The 25,305-nt window shown below is 46.9% G+C and overlaps 1 protein-coding gene across 1 annotated transcript in view; it reads right to left on the bottom strand.

The window, feature by feature from the left end:
- The window catches only part of LOC126515918 (putative DMBT1-like protein), a 59,227-nt gene extending 52,539 nt beyond the window's left edge, over window positions 1-6,688 (bottom strand). Inside the window, exon 1 of the mRNA XM_050165956.1 lies at window positions 6,625-6,688. Coding sequence (XP_050021913.1) covers window positions 6,625-6,688 — 64 coding nt within the window. The remainder of the gene's footprint in view (window positions 1-6,624) is intronic.
- Between the last annotated feature and the right edge of the window lie 18,617 nt (window positions 6,689-25,305).

Here is a 25,305-nt window from a genome sequence, read left to right as displayed (position 1 = left end):
AGGGAGGGAGGGAGGGAGGGAGGGAGGGAGGGAGGGAAGATGGATCTCTACTGCTGTTGAATAAACACATGGCCATCCAGAGTAAGGAAGTGTGAGTGAGTGTTTTCATGCTTGTGTCTGTGCGTCTATGTGTGTGCTTGTGTCTGTGTGTCTGTCTTCACTGTTGTTAATTCAGTCATTTTCCTAACACAATTTCTCTTCCACTCTAGACCTTGTCACCTGCCTACTCACAAAAAAGCCACATTTGCATCATTTTGATGACTGTACTAGGTCCTAACTATCTACTAGATAAAGACAAAAGTTCTTAGCCTGAGTTTTAAAACCCTCTGTAATTAGACCACAGCTTGCTTCCCAGCTCCGGTCTTATTGGTGGGTTGTTCTTCCCCTCAGAAAGAAACCTCATCTTGTCCACCTCTAGAACTTCTCTTGAACTATTAAAATTCCCACAGATGAACACAGCATCCCAGCAGCCATTCAGATCAGGTCAACCCTAAGTCATCAGCTGTGGTTCTAGATTCAAGTGAGCAAGTTGCTTAAGCTCATACAAATTAACCCAAGAAAGCTGAGCACCAAGGTCCCAGGGATGCCGGCCGCACAAGCATCATTTGTTCTCTGAGATCATCAGAGAAACAGTGGCCCAGGGGACATAGAGGAGACACCCAGTATGCATCCAAAAAATGACTACCCAAAAAAGGCAATTTCAAATGTGGTTATTCATGCCTATAAAATGGGCATTCTTTTCCCTTTGCTCATTGCCAAACCCACGATCCCAGACAGGATGTTTGTACGAGCGAGAATGGGCAAGAGGACCACTCTGTCCCTAGTAACATTTAATCATACTCTTCAAATACATTTCCTAAGGCTGTGAAGTGGGTGAAAGACCTGCTGTGCTGGAAACCTGATGTGTGATCCGTGGAACATTGAGTGCAGGTGGAAGGCAAGCGGAGGCAGGTTGGGGAGGGGTGTTAGTGTTATACCACAGGTGTTGGAGAAACAGGCTGAACTTCAAGGTGAGAGAGGATAGGGGTGGTGGGAGAGGGAACATGTTCCTAAACCAGTGGCGACAGTGGGAGAATGGAAGGAAGAGTGTGAAAGAGCTTCCCCAGGTGGCAGGGATGGGACTGACTAACCGAGAGGAGGGAGAAGAAGAAGACAGATGCAGAGGGCAGTCACAGGGCTGGATTCTGTGCTCGGGGTGTAAGCCACTGGTAAAGCTAGACCTGGCTGAGTTATATGATTAGAAATGCTTGCCAACAGTCAGGGAGCAGAGTGAACCACTGGGGAAAGCAATTAGAGGGGCCAGTCTGAGATGAGGCAGGCCACAGGGCCAAGAAGAACAAGTATCTGAGCCCACAGATGCTAAACCAGACAGAAGTCATTAGCTCAGTAAATAAAGACTAGCAACCACCTTCCCCTAAAGAGATTGGTGCCCGGAAGGAGTTGGGTAGAACCGGGCTAGAAGGTGAGGGGAGCAAAGATCTATGACTACATGACCAGAATCTGGCTGGAGAAAGGGTGACCTCCAAGGGTGTCCATAGCAGGAAGGATTAAATCAACAGCCATCCGTTCGCTTGTTCAGTGTCTCACTAAACAGCTCAGACTGGCCTTGGATTTACAGCCCTGCCTCAAACTCCTGGACACTATAACAGCGGTCACCACTGGGCCTAGCTCCAGTCTCTTTATGGGGAGATGAACTCTATTGCTGGGGCCTAAACCTAGGGCCATACACAGGCCAAAGCTTGTACTCTACCACTGGGCTACACCAGCTCTTGGTCTTTCATATGGAAAACTGACAATCTCCAGTCTTGGGTAAGACATGCTGCAACTTCACGCATGCCCAGCCTGAAGCTCTCCCCACTCCTCTTCTACAGAGCTCCAGGGCAGCCAGCAGTGGGGACAAATGGTGTCTTGCCTGTTTGATCTGGAGTGTTTGGAAAGTATTGGTTGGAAATACGAGTTCGTGAGCCAGGGATGAGGGAAGATTTGAGGAGGGCTATACGGAGATAACAGATACTCCAGGAAGGAGGGTCAGATTGAGTACAGTGGGTGAGAACAACAAGGTAAGGTCCTTCAGGATGGGAACCTGGAGGCAAGTGTTTGAAGCAGGTGGCCTTGTGTGTTGAGTGTTTGTGAATGAAGGTGTGTAATGAAAGTGTATGTGTGAGTGCGTGGATATGAATGAATGTGTGTACGTGTGAAAGAATGTGAGGATGTGAATGAATGTGTCAACATGTGTGAATGTGAGTGTGGGTATTGTGCTGGCTAGACATGTCAACTTGACACGAGCTAGAATCATCTGAGAGGAGGGAACCTCCACTGAGAACTTGCACCTAGAAGCCTGGGCTGTATGTAAACCTGTAAGGCATTTCCTTCATTAGTGATTGATGCAGGAGGGCCCAGTCCATTGTGAGTGGTGTCATCCCAGGGCTGGTGGTCCTGGGTTCTATAAGAAAGCAGACTGAGCAAGCTGGTAAGCAGCACTCCTCCATGGCCTCTGCATCAGTTCCTACCTCCAGGGTCCTGCCCTGTTTGAATTCTTGCCCTAACCTTCCTTCAACGATGAGCTGTGATTTGGAAGTCTACGGTGAAATAAACCCTTTCATTCCCAAGCTTTTTTGGGGTCATGGTGTTTCATCCCAGCAGGAGTACCTAAGACAGTATGGGTGAACGCATGTGTGGGTGTTTGGTAAGTGTGAGTCCACAATGCATTCAGCAAGGCAGTGTGACCTTTGTTTGGTATTTGAGGTACACAGGACAGCAGGTAGGCACCCTTCAGTAGCATAGCTGGAAGAAGTCAGTTGACCACAGTTACTTTGTAGAGACTGTTTTCCTATTTACACTGGAGAGTATTGTGAGCTGAAGCTTCCAGAAAAAAAAAAAATAGGACACTTGTGTCAATGTCAAAGTGTCCACAAGGTTGGCTAGAACTTCATGACTGAATAGCTGGAAGATTGAAGATCCATAATCAAAACCATCCTGTGCTATTGTTAATCCCCTTAAGAGCGGTTTATCACACACCTTCTGCATTTAACGCAACATCCTTTCTGCATATCAGCTAACCCCTGAAATATATTCTTAGCATACCACTAGCTCCCACCAACACAAAAGCTAGAAATATCATCAGACTGCACTGGGTCCTAAAGTAAAGATTGATCCGTTGGGTTAGAACTGTGCTACACTTTGTCACCACCAACAGCCTTCTTAGGTGGCCACTAAGTTGCCCTTTGTACTGTTCCTGTGAATTGTCCCAGTAACACCCAAGGCTCCAGTGATCTGCAAGCTCCACAAATCCCTTCTATCAGTACGTGACCTTCGGCGAGCTGGACTGCGTCCCTTGGTGGTTATTCCTGGAAGGGCGTACTGGCCCCATTGTCTATTGGGCTCTTGTGCAATCGTTAGGAGCCAGGCAAAGCCTATTGCACCATATTATGTCACTAATCCTCGGCTCCTGGAAGCTCAAGCACACCCCCACCCAAAAGCTGTAGAATGACCCACGCGTTTCAGGGAAGAGGTGCAGCAAAAGCATAGGCAAAGACAGAAAGGTTGCAAAGGGCCTGAAGATAAAGGAGGCACCAGGGGTTAGAGGGGAAAAAAACAGTCCCATTGATAACTGAGACTTGCAAGTAGTGTCTACCAGAGCTGCCGAGCTGCTCAAATATCCTTAGATTTGCAGAACTAATAACACAGAAAAATTTTGCAGAAAAAAAAATAGCACATAATCCTCTTCTTTTTGTTTTGGGGGAACCTTGTGGGCGGAGGGGCTCAGGGCATGACGTTCTTGCTCATTGCCTTTCTGCAGTGTTGGGAGCTGCAGCATGAGGCCACAGAACAGAACAGTGTGTTCTGTTGAATATGGCAGACAGCTCTAGCACTTAGTAGGATGTTAGCAAACTTCAGAGAGAACAGAAGCAGGGCAGAGGGGTAACTGGCTTCCTCCAGCGATCCTTCTGAAATAATCACAGCCCTCACTGGGAGGACATTTCTTACTGAGGTTTGGGTTTCAGTGTGAATAATGTTGAGGTTCGGGGGAAGTTAGGACCAACCAATCAACCAAGATTGATTCTTATATGGGGGACCCACTCTGTTGTTCCTAGTGTTTTATAAGGGGGCTCCCAGAACACATTCTTAAGAGAACCACTGAATTTGGGAGCCACTGATCCCCCTCCCCAAGCTCTCAGAAATCGTTAAACTTGCCCCAGACTAAGAATTACCTTTCCATTTCCCACCCCCATGTCCACACTCAACCCTTTCTACACTTGGTTCTAAACAGGCCTGGTCATAGCCCAGGAGCACTTCCCAAAAGTAGCCCCCACTGTGGCTAGGGGCAGATCTCACTGGGGAGCCTTCTGCATTGAGTCAGGAGTCATTTCCACCCCAGCTTAGGTTGACATCCCCAGAGTCAACACTGTCACGTTGAATACAGTCAACCTCAGCATCATCTTTGCTGTGAGGAAGCTAAAATTATTAGAACTGTGAATCCTCGCAGAACATTCCAAAAGTTCTTAAGTGCCAGGAAGCCCCACAGTTCCCACATACCACTGGCATAGTTCACAGACCCCAGTGTTTACCATGAACAACACAGTTTGTTACCCATGGAGGAAAAAAAAAAAAAGGAATCTTAGTTGAATCTATTACTTGAAAATTACTACTGAGGGGCTGGGGCGGTAACTCAGAAGCTAAGAGCATGAGCTACTCTTGTCAGAGACCCGAGTTCGGTTCCCAGCACATGCATTGAGCCGCTCACAACGCCCTCTCACTCCAGCTCCAGGCATCTTCTCTCCAAGCTTCTGTGGGCACAGTACTCAGGTGCACATACCCACACACAGACAGATACATGCAACTAAAAGAGAAGAAAAAGTAGCTACTGAGATAGTGAAAGGGGAGAATATCCCAATTTCCTGGGGAAACTTGGAGAATGGAGCTGTTGTGGCTAAGTGTTACGTCCTGCCTCTGAGATTCGGTTATTTTATTTGTTCATTTGAGATATACAGTTTGTAATTCGCAGCATCTACATCAGCAGTTAGATTGATGAGCGTTTTCTGTGTCTGAGGGATGCTTCCAAGGACTCGTACCAACATCATTTCCTTATATCTACCTGATGGTGTTATACACCATTGCCTTTTGTAGGAGAGGGCGCAGCAGCAGGGGATTCAAAACTTGTGCTGAGTTTGGATGCTCACCTTACCAGACCTGGATGGAGGAGGGTGGTCCTTAGACTTCCCACAGGGCAGAGAACCCTGATTGCTCTTTGGGCTGACGAGGGAGGGGGACTTGATTGGGGGAGGGGGAGGGAAAGGGGAAGCGGCGGTGGGGAAGAGACAGAAATCTTTAATAAATTAAAAAAAAAAACTTGTGCCGAGTTCCTAGGGCTGGAGCATCCTTATTAGGGCTTGAATGCTCTAGAGCAGGGATTCTTAGCCCGCCTAATGCTGCAGCCCTTTAATACAGTTCCTCAGGGTGTGATGACCCCCCCAACCATAAAATTATTTTGTTGCTACTCCATAACTGTAAGTTTGCTACTGTTATGAATCATAATGTAAGTATCTGTATTTTCCAATGGCCTTAGGCGACCTCTGTGAAAGAGTCGTTAGACTCCCGGTGGGATGGTGACCCACAGGTTGAGAACTGCTGCTCTCGATCTGCGTGTCTCTAGTCTGCATTCCCCGGGCACAAATATTATAGGAGGTGTAGATTATAAAGACGAAACAAGGTATCCAAGAAATAATGAAATTTTTCCTTTTGCCCCAGTACAAACGACTTACCTGTTTTTTAATAGTGGGACTATTACATAAACATATGCATACAATTATCTATAATCAAGCTATTTGTTTTGGGGAGTATTTCCAAATATCCATTCGCTTACTTTCTCATTTACACTCAAGGGAGAAACCTAAACAATAAAAGCCTTTAATATTTTCCCCCAAAGCAAACTAAACAATGACAAAAATAATCAAGATTATGTAAATGTTTCAAGTTAGGTTAGCCTCAAATTAAAAGTTCCCTTAAGCAGACTAGCAGAGAATACACATTAAAACCAAGAATTTCAAAGGGGTCAATCTGGCTTTCCTAAAATACTGATTTTTCAGGAAAGAAACCTTTTTAAGTCAAATCCAGATAATTTTATGTCATATCAAATATTTCAAGTCAAGGTATTATACTGGCATTTTCCAGAGCTATTCAACACTAGGAAAGAAATACCAGCTATAATACAATATTCTTAGGGAGTGCTCGGCACCAAAATATGAACACATGAGCCAAAGAACACTTAAGAGTCCCTCATTGGCTCATCTTGTCCAATAGCCTTCTCTATTTCCCTCCAGAATCCTACAAACAGAGCCACGGTCTACAAAAACAGTCAACTGACTGATGCTTTGATCACAAAAAAAAAAAAAAAATCTCCAATAAAATATTTGATTCTACTCCCATAAACTGGATCAAGGTGATGAGCAGCCAGTCACAACAGGATCTCATCACTGCTCGGATTATGGTAAAGAGAGTCGTCACTCCCTTGCTTAACTGTAAGCTGGGGCCTCAGAGGACAAGGGACAAATAACCACACTTTCTCTCTCCAGTTTGTCACAAGGCATTAGCTGTGTAAAGAGCCCTGGGGTATTGGCTGTGTACCTGCTTCAGGAAGAATCACACCGCAGAAGAACAGCAGCCAAAGTAGGCGGGTGTGGCAGCCCATGTTGGGGGGCTTCCAGCTACTGGCTAGCCTCAGGTTGCAGCTTTATATCCTCTCCAGGCTCCCTGGTGGGAGTGGCCTGGCAACTTGATGCTCTTCTCCAGCTTGAACTGGCAGGGGTCCAGAGCAGGACACAGCAACACGTTTGCTTTGGCGTCTTGCATGTTTGCTCTGGGGAGCAAGAGTGGTTTGATCTATTAGCTGTATCCCATTAGAGCAGTTGGAAGTCAGTACTTAGCTGTGTACTGGCTCCTGGCCTGGCAGATGGACGCCTCTAGGCCCTCGGGGAAGAGAAGCTAGGAGGAGCCTAGAGCCTCCCTGGGGTGTCATCTCCTGTAGCAAATGGCTGTCCCCAATGCAAAAGGCCTCAAGAATCCTGTTTATCACTCGATGCCCACCTCCTACCTCTCTCCTTTTCTTGACATTCCCCATTAGTCTACAGCTATCTACACTTCCTCCATCTCTAACTCCCATAGTGCTCTTTAAGTGTGTGCATTTATCAACACTCAATACATTCTGCCTGGTCCTTATTGCTTGCCTTCCAGTCTGATTTCTTCCATGGCCTATTCTAGTTTATTTTCCATTACTGTGATAAACACCGTGACCCAAAGCAACTGGGAGTAGACAGGTTCTATTTCACCTTACAGCTTGTATCACTTGGGGGAAGTCATGGAGTGAACTCAAACAGGGCAGGATGTGGAGGCAGTACCTGAAGCAGAGACCATAAAGGAATGATACTAACTGGATTTGCTTTCTACACAACTCAGGACCACCTGCCCAGGCATAGCCCCACCCAGAATGAACCGGCCTTCCCACATCAATTATTAATCAAGAAAACACCGTGCAGGTTGGTCTACAGGTCAATCTGATAGACACATTTTGTTTTTTCAGTTAAGGTTCATGCTTCCCAGATGACTGTAGTTTGTGCCTAGTTGACAAAAGCTAACCAGCATAGGCCCATAAGCTTTTTCAAGGCAGGGATTTTCTTCAGATTGTTGTAGTCTTATTTATGACATGCTTAGCACAATGCCTTCTACTTAAATATCTGTTGGATTTTAATTTACTGTTTCCTTCATAGGTAATTTCTCTCTACCTGATCAGTAACCGAAATCCTCTGCCCCTGGCCTTCTGGTTCACAGCACACCCAGTAGAACCTGTCTGACTTACAGGGGTGAAACATATGAACAGAGGTAAAAGACTAGAATGTTCTTGAGTCACACATTAGGAAAATGAATAGCAGGGAATCATCTGATCAATCGGAAAAGTCCTGTCTTCCTTTTAGGGCTGTCCTACCAGTTGGGTGACTCAAACTGGTTGGTGGCCATCATCAATTGAAACAGCTTCTGAGTCTCCACGGTGAGTGCTCTGCTAAAAACAGCCAACTCCACACTTGGTTAGGATGGCAAAAATAGGACCTTGTGCAACAAGGAGAGAGCCTGGGACCTGGATTTTAAAGGCTGGCTCTCGGGGCTCAGGATTTAGCTTAGTGGCAGAGTACTCACCTAGCATGCAGGAGGCCCTGGGGTCCATCTCCAGCACTGTAAATTAGATAAATAAGTACTTTTTAAAAAGCCTTAGCTCTTGTGACTGACACTGTGATTTGGTTCAAATCAGCTTAGATTCCCAGAGTCTTAGTTTTCTGATCTGAAATAGTGGCTCACAGCATCTGTTGGAAGGACCAGTGGCTCACAGCATCTGTTGGAAGGACCAAATTGTTGGTATATAAACAAAGAGCACATGATGCCAACAAGACGTCCATTGTCTCTCTTCTTGTGTTGTTTTTGAAATAAGTTGTTACTTTGTAGCCCAGGCTTGCCTCAAAATCATGGCAATCCTCCTGCCTCTGACATTGAGTGCTAGGATTACAAATATAAACCACTTCTGCCAGCACTACTTAGCCATAGAAATCCTATCTAGAGATTTTGAGTTTTTCTCATCGTTCTCGATGCTATTAAGTCATTGAATAAACTCAAATTTGACCAAGTATGAAGTGAGGAGTGGTGTTTAGTCAGACATAACTGTGGTTAGTACATTTCACAGGCCCACAAAGAATCTCTGGGCTTATTCTGAATCAGCATGTCTCTAGAGGTCTCATGCTAGAGGCAGTCTACAGAATCATATAGCAACCTGACTGAGAAGGCGCAGCCTTGCCAAGCACAGCCCTGGTGGATTCAAGATCACCTCTTCCTTCCTTCCAAGTGTCAGCTGAGAAGCATCAGGAAGTCTGCTATAGACAGAGACAGCTAGGTCATTCCCAGTCTCCCAGACCCTAAATAATCACACAGAAACTGTATTCATTAAAACACTGCTTGGCCAATCACTTAGGAGTATTGCTAGCTAGCTCTTATATCTTAAATTAACCCATCACCACAAGGTTGTGGCCTACTGGCAAGGTTCCAACAGGCTCCTGAAGGCATCTTTCTCCTTAGGCAGCTACATGGCATCTCTCTGACTCCACTTATTCTCTCTGTACATCTCTGTTTGGATTTTCTGCCTGGCTTTACTCTGTTAAGTCATTGGCAGAAAGCAGCTTCTTTATTAACCAATAGCAACAAAACATATTAACAGCAGACAGAGGGGAATCCCACATCAGTCTGTGGCTCTGGATTTTGGCTTTTGTTCACACTGCCATCCATGCAACACACATTTAGTCATGTACTGTCTTCAGACATGATCATCCATCTATGTCCATGCTTGGAGAGATGTCCGTGTCCCTCTGCAGTCTTAGGTGGGAGGGCACTTGCTGTTGCCTTCAGCATCCTATTCTTGGCTTTCACTCCACGTCAGACTCGGCCTTCTAACACACCACCAAGCACATTTTCTCCTCGGATGCTCTCAGATTTTCTAGGGAATGAAACACTTCAGGGGCTGCCCTGACCCTCTGTCTTTTCTCTGACCTTCACCCTGCAGGACAACAGAGCACTCTGGCAAGGGTGGCATCTCTCAGTTCAGATCTCCAACTTATCCATGTGTCGTGATGTTCTGTGGGCATCAGAGACCTGCCAGCATCAACCATTCTTTCCATACATGCCCGCTGGATGCTAGGAAAAACGTGGCATTAATTCCATGTTTCCTACTCTGAGTTCTCAAACACTAAGTATGGTGCTTTTACTTTCTACTGCCGTTGATCTTGGAAGTGACACAGGGCAAAATAAGGTGGGTGCAAAGCTAGATTTGCTTTCATGAACCCACTAGAAAAGGGGAGTTAGGGTGTCACATCAGCTGGGCCCGGGATGCAGAATCTGCCATCGGTACCATCATTCCAGTGCTCAGCACTCTGTCTCCCATACAGGACAGTGGCAAAGATTTCAGAGTCGGTGTAAACCATGGAAAACAGGGACAGTGGGGTGTGGAGATAGCTCAGTCAGTGAAGTGTTTGCCTTAAAAGCATGGAAGCCTGAGTTTAATTCCCAGAACCTACTTTTGTTTTAAATCAAGAAAACAAACAAAAGAACAGTCAGGCATGGTAATGTGGGTATGTAATTCCAGCACTGGGAATGTAAAGACAGGCAGATCTCTGGAGCTTGTTGGCCATTCTAGCCCAGCTTATCTCAGTAAGACCCAAAGCTTGGCAGAATAAAGGAATAAAAGCAGAGGCTGCCCTCTGGCCTCCACATATGCTTGTGCATGCATGCACACTCACATATGCATGTACACACACCACACACACACACACACACAGTAAGAGCATCCAAAGAGAGCTTAAAGATAAATGATAAAGGCCAATTCTATGTTTTCATTAAGAACAATGGAAGATGAATGCATCTCTCAGCCCTCATTCGAGAAGCTTCTCCTTGCAGCAGACAGCAATTGACACAGAGAACCTCACGATGGTCCATGAGCACAGAACAGGAGCCTGTGGACTGGTGAGCCTTAAATGGCAGGTATTCACCCCACCCCTCCCATCAAAGCTCAGGTAGCTTTGGGAAAGCAGGGCAGAGCTGAGAGATTGCAAGAGCCTGAGGCAATGATAAGATAACCGTTTTTTCCACGCACAACATGGCAGTTGCGTGTATGAACCCACAGTGATGGTTACAGCGTATATGAGAACTGTACCAACCTCATGCCAGACAGGATCCCAGCAGGGAGAAGGGAAGTGGACATAAAATCCCACCTGAGGAGCTATGGGCAATTGATAGCTACAGAGCGGAGACTCGGTATCCTTTAAGGATGTGATCCCTGATAGCTCGACCTTGCTCTAGGGAAGGTCCCATTCCCAAGAGGAGTTGGGCAACATGAGCTGGATCAGACTGAGGAAGAAAACTCAAAGTTGGGAGGATGGAGAGGACAGGGTGGAAGGGTGGCTATGGGAGCAGTTGGGAGAGGAATGTGAATCGATTAAAATACATTATATGAAATTCTCAAAGAATAAAAGCACTATTTTATTTATTTATTTATTTATTTATTTATTGGTTTTTTGGGACAAGGTTTCTCTGTGGCTTTGGAGACTGTCCTGGAACTAGCTCTGTAGACCAGGCTGGTCTCAAACTCACAGAGATCCGCCTGCCTCTGCCTCCCGAGTGCTGGGATTAAAAGCGTGTGCCACCACCGCCTGGCCCTGGCCCATTTGATACTTTTTATGAACACTACCATGAGGGGACAAAACCAGGATCTTGCAGCTGTGTATTTTCCTCTCTACTCAGCCACTACTGAGTGGCACATGTACTAGGTCACTTCTTCATGGCTAATTTGGGTGTCCCAGCATACAGGGTGGCATGGCGGTCTACTCTATTTCTGACTTTTTTTTACAAAAAATAATTTTTAATGATTCCCGCAGCAGTGTGGCCCTCAGACACCAACATGGACCCAGGTGGTGACCCAAACATCTGGCATCAGCATGACTTTCAACGGTATCAGGAACCACATCAACACAGGACATCAACACACACCCTAGTTGTGGTAGGGCCACTGACCCAAGCATGTCCCTCAGCTGAAGCTCAGGCCCAAATATCACAGGTCACTCAAATCTGTATGGCCCTGGCTATGGCATGACCCTCACATCCCCACCTGGCCTCAGGTGACAGCCCAGTCCTGGGTATTTGCACGCCATTCAGTGGTATCAGGAGCTATGGAATTCAACCCAGACCCTGGCTGTGGTAGGGCCTGGACCCAGATAGCACCATGGCCCCAGGTGGCAATGCAGGCCAACCAGATTAGCATGGCCTTCAGACACCAACAAAGACTCAGGTGTCTGACCTGGTCATCCACATAGCCTTCGGTGGTTACTGAAGCCATGAACATCAACACAAATCCTGGCTGCTGCCGATCTATGGACCCAGACATGGCCCCCAGTGGCAACACAAGTCACTCAGATCAACATAGCCCAGTGGTGGCTCAGGACTTGGATACCAAAATGGCCACAGGTGGCGGCCTAGACCACAAGTATCCCCGTGGCCTTGAAGGCATTATAAGTCATAGACGTCAACACAGATCCTGGCGGTGGTAGGACCACAGACTTAGTCTTGGCCCTGGGCAGCAACCCAGGCCCGGCCCCGATGTCACCCTGGTCCTAGGTGGCAACCAGACTGCCAACATCAGCCCATTTCTTACCATGCTTGCTTCTTCAGAACTGCTTCTTACCACATGAACCACTCCACCTCTCCGCCTCTCTGCCTCTCTTTCCCATTTTCCCACCATACCTTTACTCATCATAATGGCGGGCCTGTGGATGCCTTCAAGCAGACTGGACAGGATGGACCCAGGCTGCCCTGTGAGTGTCTTTCACCTGCCTGAGCCACACAGCATCAGGTAGGCCTGCGGAGGCCTTCAGGTAGGTCACGTCATGAGGACCCAGGCTGCCCCATGGGTGTCTTTTGCCCACCTAAGCCGTGCCCTGGCTCTTCTTTGTGAATGGTTCATTCTAACACAGGAATTTCCTGGGCCATGGTCTTGGGAAAGATGATGATGATTCCAAATTCCTGCACAGGACCGAGTACCCCGCCTTGTGTCCCACTTTTCTGTCGTTGGCCTCCACTCTTACTGCCTCCACTGCTGAGTTAGATGCGCTCTAAAGCAACCGCTGGGCTAAAGTCAGGAAGCTGCTTCTAAATTGTTCCTGCTGCCTTACTGGGTCTGTGGAGACCCCTGCACAGCTGCCTCCCCATCCCCCTCACTTCTTCCTCCTTTTATCTGAGACTGGACACATAGCTTGGTTGGTGAAGTGCAATATGAGAACCAGTGGATAGGGAGGAGAGCTGGGGAAAGAAGAGATGGCTTCTGAACACGGTGTGGCTACTACACACAGCACACGAGCATCTGTGGTTACCCACACAAAACCAAGCCAGTCAAAATCACAGCATGGGTTGTGGAAGGATCATCGAGGCCCCACCATACCAGAGGAGCTATTGGTAGGTGATGGCTGCTGAGGGAGAGAGATCACTCTCCTTCGGTGATACGGCACTGGTAGGTTGTTCATGGTCCTAGAGGACGGCTATGTACCCTTGTGCATACTACGGATAGTGCTAATTGGGCTTGTGAGGGGGGACATTTTTAAAACAAGAAAGAGGGAGGGAGAAAGAGAGAAAGGGGGGAGGGAGGGAAAGGGGAGAGGGAAAGAAAGGGGGAAGAAGGGAGGGAAGGAAGAAGGGAAGGAGGGTTGGAGGGAAGGAGGGAGGGAGGAGCTGAGGTGGAATATTGTGGAGAGTTGGAGGGAGGTAGTGATGGATGGATATGATCAATGTACATTATATAAATGTATGGCCAGGCATGGTAGTACAAGCCTTTAATTCCAGCACTCTGGAGGCAGAGGCAGGCAGATCTCCGAGGTTGAGGCCAGCCCCGTCTAGAGAGCAAGTTACACGACAGTTAGGACTGTTACACAGAGAAACCTTGTCTCAAAAAGAAACAAAAAAAAAAAAACGGAAGGAAGGAAGTAAAATGTATGAAACCTTTTAAAAATATGAAGAAAATACTTTTTAAACTAAAAAAAAAAAAAAACAAAAAAACAAAAAAAAAAAAACAGAATTTTGATCCAGAGACCCCCAACGCCAAAGAGTGAGTAGAGAGAAAACTGAACATCTACATCAGCCAGAAGAAAATCTGCCCTTCCACAGTGGTGGTCAGGGGACATGTCTGCACACAGAACACGTCTTTTAAGTGAAATAATTTAGCCAGATTCTATTGTAGCACGATTGATGCTTATGTGACCTCCTAAAATCGACAGCTTTATGAGAATGCATACAATTAAAGAAGAAAAACTTTAGGCCTGATTCCATGGGAAACGAAGCTTGCCCCGGTTCAAGTCTGATGGCCTGGAACCCACATGGTGAAATGAAAGCACCAACTCCCACAAGTTGACCTCTGACCCCCACATACACACCACGGCATACGCATACGTCCACACATACACACCAAACAAAGAAATGCAATAAAAACTGTTAACTAAGCGAGGGAGGTAAATCAAACAAAACAAGAGCAGAGGAGATAAGAGAAAAAGCTGAAAGCAGAAACATGATTAAAAGGAAAAAGCACATTTGAAAGGCCAACTGCTGCAAGAGAGAAGTAAGACACCAGGTGACTCCTGACAGTCCCTGCTGTGTGTCTGCTTCTGTGTTTCACATCTAGTATTCACTACGACCTTCTTAACAGTCCTGTGAGTGAGTGCAGAAGATCTAGGCAAGCAAAAACTGAGGCAGGGAGACGACGTTCCTGCCCGAGTCACAGCTGGAGAACAAAGCTGTAAGGAGAGCTCGGGTTGACTGGCTCTTGCATCTCTGTCCCCATATGATTACGGTTGCATTATTTCATTCATTAGTGGGCGGGGTCTGCCAGGGGGTGCACGTGGAGGTCAGAGGACAATTTGCCGGAATCAATTCTCTATTTCCACCATATGCGCTGAGGGTATTGAACTCAGAGCACCATCACGCTCAGCCATGGGTGTCTTTACCCGCTGAGCCATCGCCCCAGTCCTCTTTTTCCTTTATTTTAATGATTTTTATTATTTTTATACATAGGAGAGTTTTGCCAGCATGTGTGCACTGTGTGATGCCCAGGGCAGCCAGAAGAGGGCATTAGATCCATTGAATCTGGAGTTCCAAAAGGTTGTGAGGTGCCAAGAGGGTGCTGGGAACTGATCCCAAGTCATCCGGAAGAGCAGTCATTACTCTTGGCCTCTGAGTTATCTCTCCGGACCCTCACCAGCCCTAATCTTCAGAGCCAAAAGCTATGTGGATAAAATCTTGTGAACACAGCACACGATACATACACACACATGATGCATACATACACACGCAGGCAAGACACTCATACACATAAAAATAAATGTTTAAAAATGTTGGCAAGTATTCTTTCTATAGTGGACTCAACTTTATTATAATTTTAATATTGCCCTTGACTTCATGCTGTCAGGCTAGGTTACAGCCATTCTGTGTGCATTCTCCCCGGTATCTGAGGGAACTGGTCTCTGAATGTCTGTGGATCCCAGAGTCCACAGATACTCGAGTCTCTTGTGTAAATGCACATTATCTGCATGGAGCCTACACAAAACCTCTGTACACCTTCTTTTTTATAGTAAAAGGCAAAGCTTCCTTTATTCACACAGCACACAGTCACCTTAGAAGTCTGTGAGGGATCTACAGAAGAACAAAGGTGTGTTTACAAAAGTCAAAGAATAAAAGACCAGTTAAAATTCTGCATTTCCATGTGCTAGCAAAGAATTATTCAAAATTAAAAAGGCCAAAAAAAATCAAATTCGTTGACAATCACATTGAAAACAAAGAGTACTTCAAGACAGATTTAGTCAAGTATGGGTGAAATTGAGAAAATAAAACTAGAAAATACCTACTAAAATTAAAGAAAACCCAAAGTAATAGAGAATTTCCCCAGGTTCATGAGATGGAGAAATCTGTACTATTAAAATGCCATCTTCCTTCAATAGAGCATTGTCGATCCTCTGTGAGAACTCAGCCGCCCACTGTGACGATCTCAGGACTGACCACCTGGGGCTCTTCCCAGGACTATTCTGAGCCTCGCAGCTGAAGCTCCTGAATGTAGATGGGTTGTAATTCCCTCCCTCCTTTCCCTCTTGCCCTGTGAGAGTGCCAGGATCCTGGGCATGGCCTTGCCAAGCAGGGTTTTAAGATAAAGTAGTTTCATGTTTGTATACCGTAATTCACTTGATCTTCTTATGCGTGTTCAATTAGTTTCAGCTCTCCTGGAAAACATGATTCCTTCCCTGGGCAAACCCCTCAAGGAGCAGAGAGACCTCTATGGGAAGGTCAACAGAGAAAGACTAGCTCTTTGTACCACCCCCTCACAACACCGAAGTCTATATCCTTAGTAACAACCCTTAGCGAGCTCCACCGCCAGTTGTGGAAAAGGCCAGGGTCTCACATTCGAGTGTACAAAGCCAGGGAAAACAAACTGGATTGCTTATATCAACCTTCCAGATAGAAGGAGATGCATGGGACTGGAGAGATGGCTCAGTGGTTAAGAGCACTGGCTGTTCTTCCAGAGGGGCTGAGTTCAATTCCCAGCAACCACATGGTGGCTCACAACCATCTGTGATAGAATCTGACGCCCTCTTCTGGCGTGCAGGCATACATGCAAATGGCGCATTCATACACATAAAATAAGTAAGTCTTTTTTTAAAAGGAAGAAAGAAAAAGAAAGAGGCACGTGAAGGAAATACATCTGCATTTTCTGGCGCATGGAGGAGGCTCCACCCAGTCTGTTGATGGGCATCTGGTGGCTGGTGCATAGAGGAGGTTCCACCCTACCTGATGATGGGCATCTATCTGGCGGCATTTCCTGATGAATGGAGTTGAATCAGGACTGATACCTGCCCATAGTAATGGTATCTAGTCAGTATAGGTCACCACAGCTGTCCCAGGATGCGCAACTTCCCCCCTGGAGGGTAATGGGTCCTTAAATGTCTCTGCAACCACTGGGAACCACACCCCTTCCTTAACCCAAACATCCTCAATATAAAGCATTAACATGGGGTTAATCTGGCCAGAAACCCATGATACACCATTTACAAAGTTCCAACATTGTATTTTAGATTCTTGTGTGTATGTGTGTGTGTGAGAGAGAGGGTTTTGCCTGCGTGTATGTTTGTGCACCACTTGTGTGCTCAGTGCCCATGAAGGTTAGAAGAGGGTGTCAGATCCTCTGGAATTGGAATTATTAGTGGTTGTGAGCCACCATGTGGGTGCTGGGAACCGAACCTAAGTCCTCCGCAATAGCAGCAAATCCTCTTAACCTCCAAGCCATCTCACCAGTCTTAAGCTTCAGTATTTTTAGCAACTCCTGCTTACGGACACAGATCATTAAAGCTGTTAATCTGGTTTGTTTCAGAAGCGTGGGTTTTTAAACATACAGTAAATAAGTTCATTCATGAACAGACTATAGACTGGCACCTGCTTATAAGCCAATGCACAGTGAATATCAGCTATTGCTATTATTTTCATGATGTTCCTTTTCTCAAACCCAGCCTGTCATTGAAGAGGGTTTTGCCTGCAAGCGTGTGTGTGCACCACTGTGTGCCTGGTGATAATGGGAGCTGTTGGACCCTGCCAATCACTGCTTTCCTAGGTGAATGCCTTTTGCTTCATATTTGATTTCATTGTCCTTATCAGATGAATTTGCCTCATTCAGTCCCCACATCATTTCCTGGGAAGTCTGACCTCAGATTATATCGAGACTGGCCAGAGTTTGTTTCACCTGGGTTTTTCTCAATTAAAAAAGTATGACCTTGGGCAAATGATTGAAACTTTCATTCAGTACACTGCTTTCTTTGTCTGCAAGATTCTGCAAGCCAGACCTCCTGAGGGTTGCCTCTGGATTGCCTCCGGATTGGCTCTGGCAGAGGTCTGGTCTGGGGAGGCAGCCCTGGCTTTAGTGCAAGCTCAGCTGGGTCCAGGTGCTGACCTGTCCTTCACCAGGGTGATGGCAGAGTCTGAATTCCTCTCTCTGATTTTCCACATCAACCATCTTCTTTGGGAAAACCTCCCAGAAGTCCTCTCTGTGTATGGCCACCCTTCTAGGTCACAATCGTGTCCCTCATCTCAGTGAGTCGGGAAGGAGGGGCTTACCAGCCTTCAGTTTCTCCTAGCCATGTGATCCCAACCCGGCTATCCCATCATCTCGTGTCTTAGCCGCTTGTTTTCTTGGTCTTATCTAAACCCCCACAAATCTATGTCAGAGCTGGGACTTGAACCCACGACAAACCCCTTGCTTGGGAAGCACAGTTGTATTCTCTAAACAAAAAGACCTAGATTCTTCTCTTTTCCCTCCTCCCCCTCCCCCCTTTTCTCATTTCCCATTCTTTCCCTCTTCCCCTTCTCTCCTGTCTCCTTCTTTTCAGCATCTCCTCCTCCAGCCGCCTTCCCCTCCCCCTCATTTCTACCTCTACCACTTTTTCTGCTGTGTCCCATTGTGCAGATTGCTCTGCCTGTGTCTGGCACTCTTGTGCCCTGACTCCCTAGCTGGCTTGCTAAGGGTCTTGGTCCCTGGTCCCGTTAGCACATTAGCAAAATGAATTTACAGAGTAGTGCCTGCTCAGCAGCTTTTGAAACAGGGACAGAGAAGCCCAACTCAGAGACACAGCCGTTGGGAAGCTTCCTTTGGTCCCAGCTTGTTCCAGACTCCCCTGAACCTACTTAAAGTCTGTGTTTCAGAGTCTCTGACATCTACTTATATCCTGAGCATATATCCAGCAGAGGAAATTGCTTTAGGAACCAGAAAGCTCAGGTGTTAAGTCTTCCTTTCCTTCAGGTAGAGTACCACCCCACCAACATCTCTGAAGGGCGCAGCAGAAGCTGAATGTCCAGTGCTAGCCTCTCCTGGTACTCTCTGGTGCTGGGTCCAGTGAGAGGAGTTGCTCAAGAGAAGTCATCGAGGCTGGGGATGCAACTTAGTTGATAGAGTACTCGCCTAACGTGTCTTGTGTTCAAGACACCCAGCCTCAGATCACCCAGGCATGGTGGTGCATGCCTATAATCCCGTTTACAAGGTGGAGGCAGGACACCAGAAGTTCAAGTTCATTCTTGATTGTATAGCTTGTTCGAGATTCCAAGATCAAAGCAGCCTGGGATATATAAAACCCTATCTTTAAAATGAATCAATAAAGATGCCACCAAGGGGGCTGCATAGCTCAGGGGCACCAGGATGAAGAAACATCCATGAAACAGCAGCAGTCTGCTGCTTTCTTGTTCCCTGTGGGCTTATCTCATTCACTTTTTGCTCCACGGCAGGAGACAGACATGTGTATGAATGAGAGCCTGGCATGTGTTCCAACAGCCAAGCAGAGATTTTCCCAACAGAAGCCTAGAGAAGGAGCTTCCCAAATCCCTTCTCCCTGTGTTTGCTCACCTGCTGTTGCCACTGTTGTGGGAGCTGGGTGGATAACCATCCATACCAAACACAGGGTTCCAGGGAAAACTCCCACACTTCCATACACCTTATATTTACACACCCTCAGTGCTGCCCCGTAGCTCTTTCTGAGCCAGAGGCTCAGCACCGTGAGAGTGCCCCTTCTCTTGCTATAGTGAGTATTGTATAGCTCGTGGCCTTCCATGTCTGTCTCACCCCACTGCGCAAGCCCTTCCTCGAGAACCCTGTCGTTTTCATCGCTGTATTCCCAGCGTCTAGCATAAAGAGCAGAACTTAGGGCAATACTCAACGAAATGCATTAGTGTGTGAATACCAGAGAAAGTGAACCAGAGAGAAATATTCTGTTTGCACTGTTAAATAAACATGTATTACACTAACCTCTGCAAAGCAAACTGCTCATAGGTTCTGTAAACGACGTTAATAGATGCAAAACAAGCACTCAATAGTTAATCCATTCCCTGAGTGCTTTAGTGAATGAGAAGGAGAGAGGCTTAGTTTGTCTACACAGTAAAACCTTAGTCTCATCCCATCACTAGATTCCCAACCCTAAATACCCTGGACTCTTGCTTCTCTGTTTGGTGGTACCACATTGGTTTGGGAGAACTCTGATTTACTATCAAACCCCTTGATTTTGGGTGATTCCTCTTCAGCCCTTTCTCTTAAGCCTCCACAGGCTCAATGCACACCCCATCCACAGTGAGTCACATGGGTGAACCTTCCAGAAAGAGCCAATTCCTTTTCTACCAACTCAAATGGAGTTATCCAATGGGGCACAAGGCACAGGACCATGGGAGGAGAGCCAGGACTCCCTGCTCACACTGTCCTTCCCCAGGTCCTTCCCATCCCCTCTCATCGTGGAAGGAAGAGTAACAGCCTACTCTATGAACTTGGCCAGGTACAGCCCCAGGGGTGGGGAAGGGTCGCCTCTCCTTTTTATTTCTGTCCAGACTGCACAAACAAGATGAAGGGCTCCAAACAGGAATTCTTCCCACACAGTCCCCAGCTTTGTCTGGTTGTGGTAAAGCCAGCAGACTCACAGGAGGGTTTGCCTGGCGCCATCACCACGCCTGTCTAATACAGGAAGTTGTTATTGGAAGATAAGGGGAAACCACAGTCAGTGCTTCCTCTGTAATCTGATATGCCTCGGAACTGCCGGAGACTACAGGATAGGTTAGAGGCTCTGTACCCCAGCTGACCAGGAAACCAACTGTCCCGTGAGCTCAGGAGTTAATGCAACTCTAGACTCAGACGGGTACTTTTGGTTGCATGAGAAGGGGGCATGATTCCTGCCAATGGACCAACAGAGGCTTCCTTCGATGGCAGAGGGACAGCAAAATACCCAACTCTGCCCTGTCCCATCCACCCAGTCCCTCTGCAAATCAAACTGATTCTCCCAAACATACCAGCCCTCTCTGTCTCTCCTCCAGAAAGCATTTTGGCTCTGCCTGCCAACTCCTTATGGTCGAGTTTGTGCAAATGTCTGCAGACAACAGAGTCAAGGTCAGACTGGCATCACTATGAAGTCACCATCCCTAAGATTCTGAATGCCATGAGCCACTCTAAGCTCCCTTTCCTGCAACAAACCTTTCCGTCAAAGGGTTTCGTGGTAGTCTGAATGAGAAATGTCCCCATAGGCTCGTGTGTTAGAGCACTTGGTCCCAGGTTGTTGGCACTGTTTGAGGAGGGAGCCTTGCTGGAAGGAGCGCAGCATTGGGGTAGCCTTTGAGAGTTTATAGCCTGCCCCACTTCCGGTTCACTCTCTGGTTCTATGTTTGTGATTGAATGTGTGATCTCTCAGTTCCTGCTCTGGCCGCCTGCTGCTACGCCTCCCCCACTGTTATGAACTTCTCCTTTGAATCATAAGCTCACATTAACTTCTTTATATGTTTCCTTGGTCGTGGTGTTTAGCACAGCAACAGAAAGTAATAAATACAGCTCACACGTTCTTGGGGTTTCCAGAGCCCAGGCTTTATGGAAACTCCCACTCTTCCACCCTCTTGCCTCTCTTCAGCCCCTCTGAAACTGACTGTTCGCTGGGAAAGTGAACACAGCTGAAGAGGAACGTAGGTCCAGAGATTTGCCTCTTGCCTGGCTGGGGACTGCACTAGATGCTCCTTGAGGGGACTCTGGCCAGCTTGAGCATAGCAAGCATGGTTCTGGTAGACTTTGCCCTTCTCTCCCATCCCTCCTGCCTTGCTAAAAACCATAGATTACATTCCTAAGGCTGGTCACCAAGGATAATTCCCTTATTTGGCCACTTCCTGCTTCTGAAACTGACAACCAAGGTTCAACTATCAAAATATTGGAGTCCAGTAATCAAAAGCCCCCTTTGGCTCACCTAATTAACACACCCAATTAAAATGAAACACCTCATCCTAACACAGTGTTTCTCCTTGTACCATTATAAACTGCTATTTTCCTATGTGCCAAGTCTCTATTCTCTGAGACAAATATCCCTGCCCCCTTTCTCTTGTTCCCTTCCCTTTCTCCTTCATCTAATCCTCTGTCTCCTGTCTTTGTCCCTTATCTCTGCCCTCTGTCCCTCCCTTTGTTCTGAGAGCTTGACCTTGGGGGTCCTGAGCCAACTCTTGTCCTTTCCCTTCTGGCCCGGCTCCTGTTTCTGGGTGTGACTGTAGCCTGTTCTATGTGGCAACCCACCCTTCCTTCAGCATCAGGGCTCTCTGCAGGGTTGGCTGGACCTTTCACAGCCTAGTCACAGAGAATAAGAACCCAAACGAGGCAATGGTCCCCAGTCCTGTCAATACACAACCCTTCTGTCTTCCCCTTTCCTGCCTAAGGACTGCCCTCATCTCTTCAGAAAAGAATCCCATCTCATACTTATGAAGTGTGGCCTCATCCAAGCCCTCAGCAGAAACTAGTCTCACCATTCAGGCTGATCAGACTTGAGGTCTTGTTCTCATCAAGCCAAGTCTTCCCACTCCCATCATGCCTTGAGCTCTCTTCCTACAGCCCAAGTCTCCCAATCTGCCCTGTATGGCAATCATTATCTAAGCATTCCCCATCCCACAGGTATTTATTGAGTAACATCGGTATTCCAGCAATCACATTGTGGATGGAGAAAATAGAATCAAGATCTCCTAGAGCAGAAACGTCAGAGATGAGGTCATAGTAAACAGTATCCCCAGAGACTTTTGCAAGGCACTGGTTCTCTACCATGCTGACCAATAGAACATCTCAGAGAGCATCCAGATGTCCTGAAACCTAATCACACCCCAGGCCCATCACAACTTCTGGTGGCAGTATGGGGTAGGGGGTGGTGGATCCAGACATCATCATTCTATAAGGCTTCCATATGAGTGCAGGGCAGTTCATTCTAAGAACCATAAATGATTGAATCCTCCGATGCAGAACCTGTAGGCATGGGAGGCTTCCTGAATTCACAGTGATCAGTAATCTCTCCTAAAATGGATATCATCCATTAAACTCATCACTGGTCCCAGAAATCTTCTGCAAACCCAGCCTACTAGGTTCCCAAGAAGAGCACAGTTGTGAGGTTGGGAGGTTTTAGAAAAGTGGAAAGGAAGAAGTTAGCAAGGTGTCTACCGCAGTTTGGACGAGAAATGGCTACCACAGTCCTGGCTGTTTGAACACGTGGTCCCCAGGAGGTGGCGCTATGTGAAGAGGTTATGGGGCGGTGGGGTCTTGCTAGAGGAAGTACATCATTGGGGGAAGGCTTTGAGAGTTAAACGACCCCACTGCCTCCAGTTCACTCTCTCTGCTTCCTGCTTGCATTTGGAGATGTGACCTCATGGCTTCCTGACACCGTGCCTACTGCCTGTTGTCACATCCACTCATGATGGACTCTTACCCTCTGGGACCACAAACTGAAACAAACTCTTTCCTCTGTGAGTGCCCTGGTCATGGTGTTGTATCACAGACAGCAATAGAGAAGTAACTACATGTCCAAGTAGATGGTGTCTGCCCTGCTGAGAGCCAGGTCATGTCTAAGACAGGTCTGGCCTTATTTTTCAGGCGACATGACAGAACTGTCAAGACCTTCACACGCAGTACAAAACCCAAGAGAAGGTTCCCCAGAGACGGCAAGAGGCAGTATGAAAGAGAGCCAATTGCATGCAGTTCTCCCTTCTTCCACCTTCCCTGCTATCACTCACAGCAGTATCTTAAACACCATGGGACTACTTACACCAGAGACATGGTAAGTGCTGCCCCTCCACCAGCCCAGAGGTGGAGCTGTCAAATCATGTATAAAACAGCCTGCTAGCTAAAACAGAATTTTCAATAAAAAATGAACTATTTCCTATGATAAGTAAGTGGGGTATTTCTGAAACTAAACTTTGATGGATGTCCTGGATTTTAATTATCAAACACAACAACTTTACTCACTCAGAGAGCCACAGCTAGCAGGTGTGTGCTACCTCGCACCATTCTGTAGTACGTCTTTGCACGAACATTCAACTAATGCATTAGGGCTTTAATACCAGACATCCAGTAACATATTTAGGGGAGCTTAACGGTTCTTAAAAAATGTTCATTTGTTAATTGTGATGGTTGGAGGTAGCTGTCAGCTTGACCAAACGAGGAATTGCCTGGGATATGGGCCTCTGCGCATGTGGGGGTGTGTTGAGGTAGGAAAACGTGCTCTATCGCAATAGTTTGGGAATGGAATCAAGGGAGAAATCTGTGGGCTTGTGAGAACACTCCAGGAGAACAGGACACAGTCTTGTAACCTCATTTGCTTCAAAACACCAAATTGTTCTTGGGATGCATTTTCACGCTCCTTCCAGGTGCTGCAGATAGGAGTTTCCTTCGGGTTACTCATGGCTACTTGTTGCTGTTACCCGGTTAAATGTTTAACTCTGTGGGAAACATGTTTTTGCCTCACACCGCTCGTCTTTATTATTGTACACAGCTTGAACCCAAGTGAACTGTACCCATGTGAACCCTCTGAACTCTCAGATGACAACTGTCTGCTGCTCTGAGTGAAGATGACCATTGCGTGAGACTGCAGTCTGCCTCATTTAGCAGCCCCATTCTCCCAGGTCCCACTATCTCTGGAGCAGCGACACCACCCACCATGGCTGTCACCATTCCTTGGGTGGGATCCTGGACTGCATAGCTGGAGAGAGGGAGCTCATTGGCTCTCTTCTTGATGACTCTGAGTGTGATTTGCCCAGTGCTTCAAGCCCCTGCTGCCTTGCTTCTCCACCATGATAGATTGTTGTAATTTTTAAAAATAAAAACAGTGCAAGGGAGAAAGACGCCATGTGACAGAGCACAAGTGGAGGGGGGTTTACTGGGGGAAATTGAATGAGAAAAGAGGGAAAGGGAAAACCAGCCTCTTGGGGCAGGAGTACAGAAGAGAGGAGAGAGAGAGAGAGAGAGAGAGAGAGAGAGAGAGAGAGAGAGAGAGAGAGAGAGCTGGGAGGTGGGCAGGGCCTTTTTAAAGGGGAACTTGGTGAATGTGTGTAGGAGGTGCTCTTGGTGGTTGCAGTTGAGGACACAGCCTGTCTGAACCCCCAAGGGCAGGCCAATACAGTTGCCTGAATGCTAAGAGAATGTACCGCGAATTGTAAGCTATAACAAAGCCTTTCTCCCTTAAGCTGCTTTATTTTAGGGTATTTCACCACAGTCATGGGAAAAGAAACAAAGATGCTCGCCCTAATTTGAAGATGAATCCCTGCCTTATCAGTTCCCTAACTCTAGGAACCCATGTGTCTTAGTCAGGGCTACTAATGTTATGATGAAATGTCACAGCCAAAGGCAATATGGGGAGGACAGGGTTTATTCTGTTTACACTTCCACATCACTGTCCACCACAGAAAAAAAAGTCAAGACAGAAACTCTAACAGGGCAGGAACCTGGAGGCAGAAGCTGATGAAGAGGCCATGGAGGGGTGCTGCTTACTGGCTTGCTCCTGGGGGCTTGCTCAGTCTGCTTTCTTATAGAAAGCAGGACCACCAGCCCAGGGATGACACTAACGACAATGGGTTCAACCCTTCCCTACTAATTATTAATTAAGAAAATGCCCTAACAGGCTAACCTACAGACTGATTTCATAAAGGCATTTTCTCAATTGAGGCTCCCTACTCCCAGATGACTCTAGCTTGTATCAAGTTGATATAAAACTAGCCAGCACAATGTTTGCCTATACTTTAGGAAATCCCTGCTCACGCTCTGTGGTGGATCTTAGCAGCACAAGAAACCAAGAGAAGAATATATTAGTCATTTTCCTATTGGTGTGATAAAACCCATGGCAAAGATGACTTCCAGAAGGAACTGTTTTCATTACCGCAGAAGGCACACGA

The sequence above is a fragment of the Alexandromys fortis genome, unplaced genomic scaffold, assembly GCF_014885135.2.
Source record: "Alexandromys fortis isolate MF-2015 unplaced genomic scaffold, M_Fortis_MF-2015_v1.1 scaffold_146, whole genome shotgun sequence".
NCBI lineage: Eukaryota > Metazoa > Chordata > Mammalia > Rodentia > Cricetidae > Alexandromys > Alexandromys fortis.
Note: the sequence above shows the minus strand (reverse complement) of the source record. Positions and strands in the feature narration are given on the sequence as shown.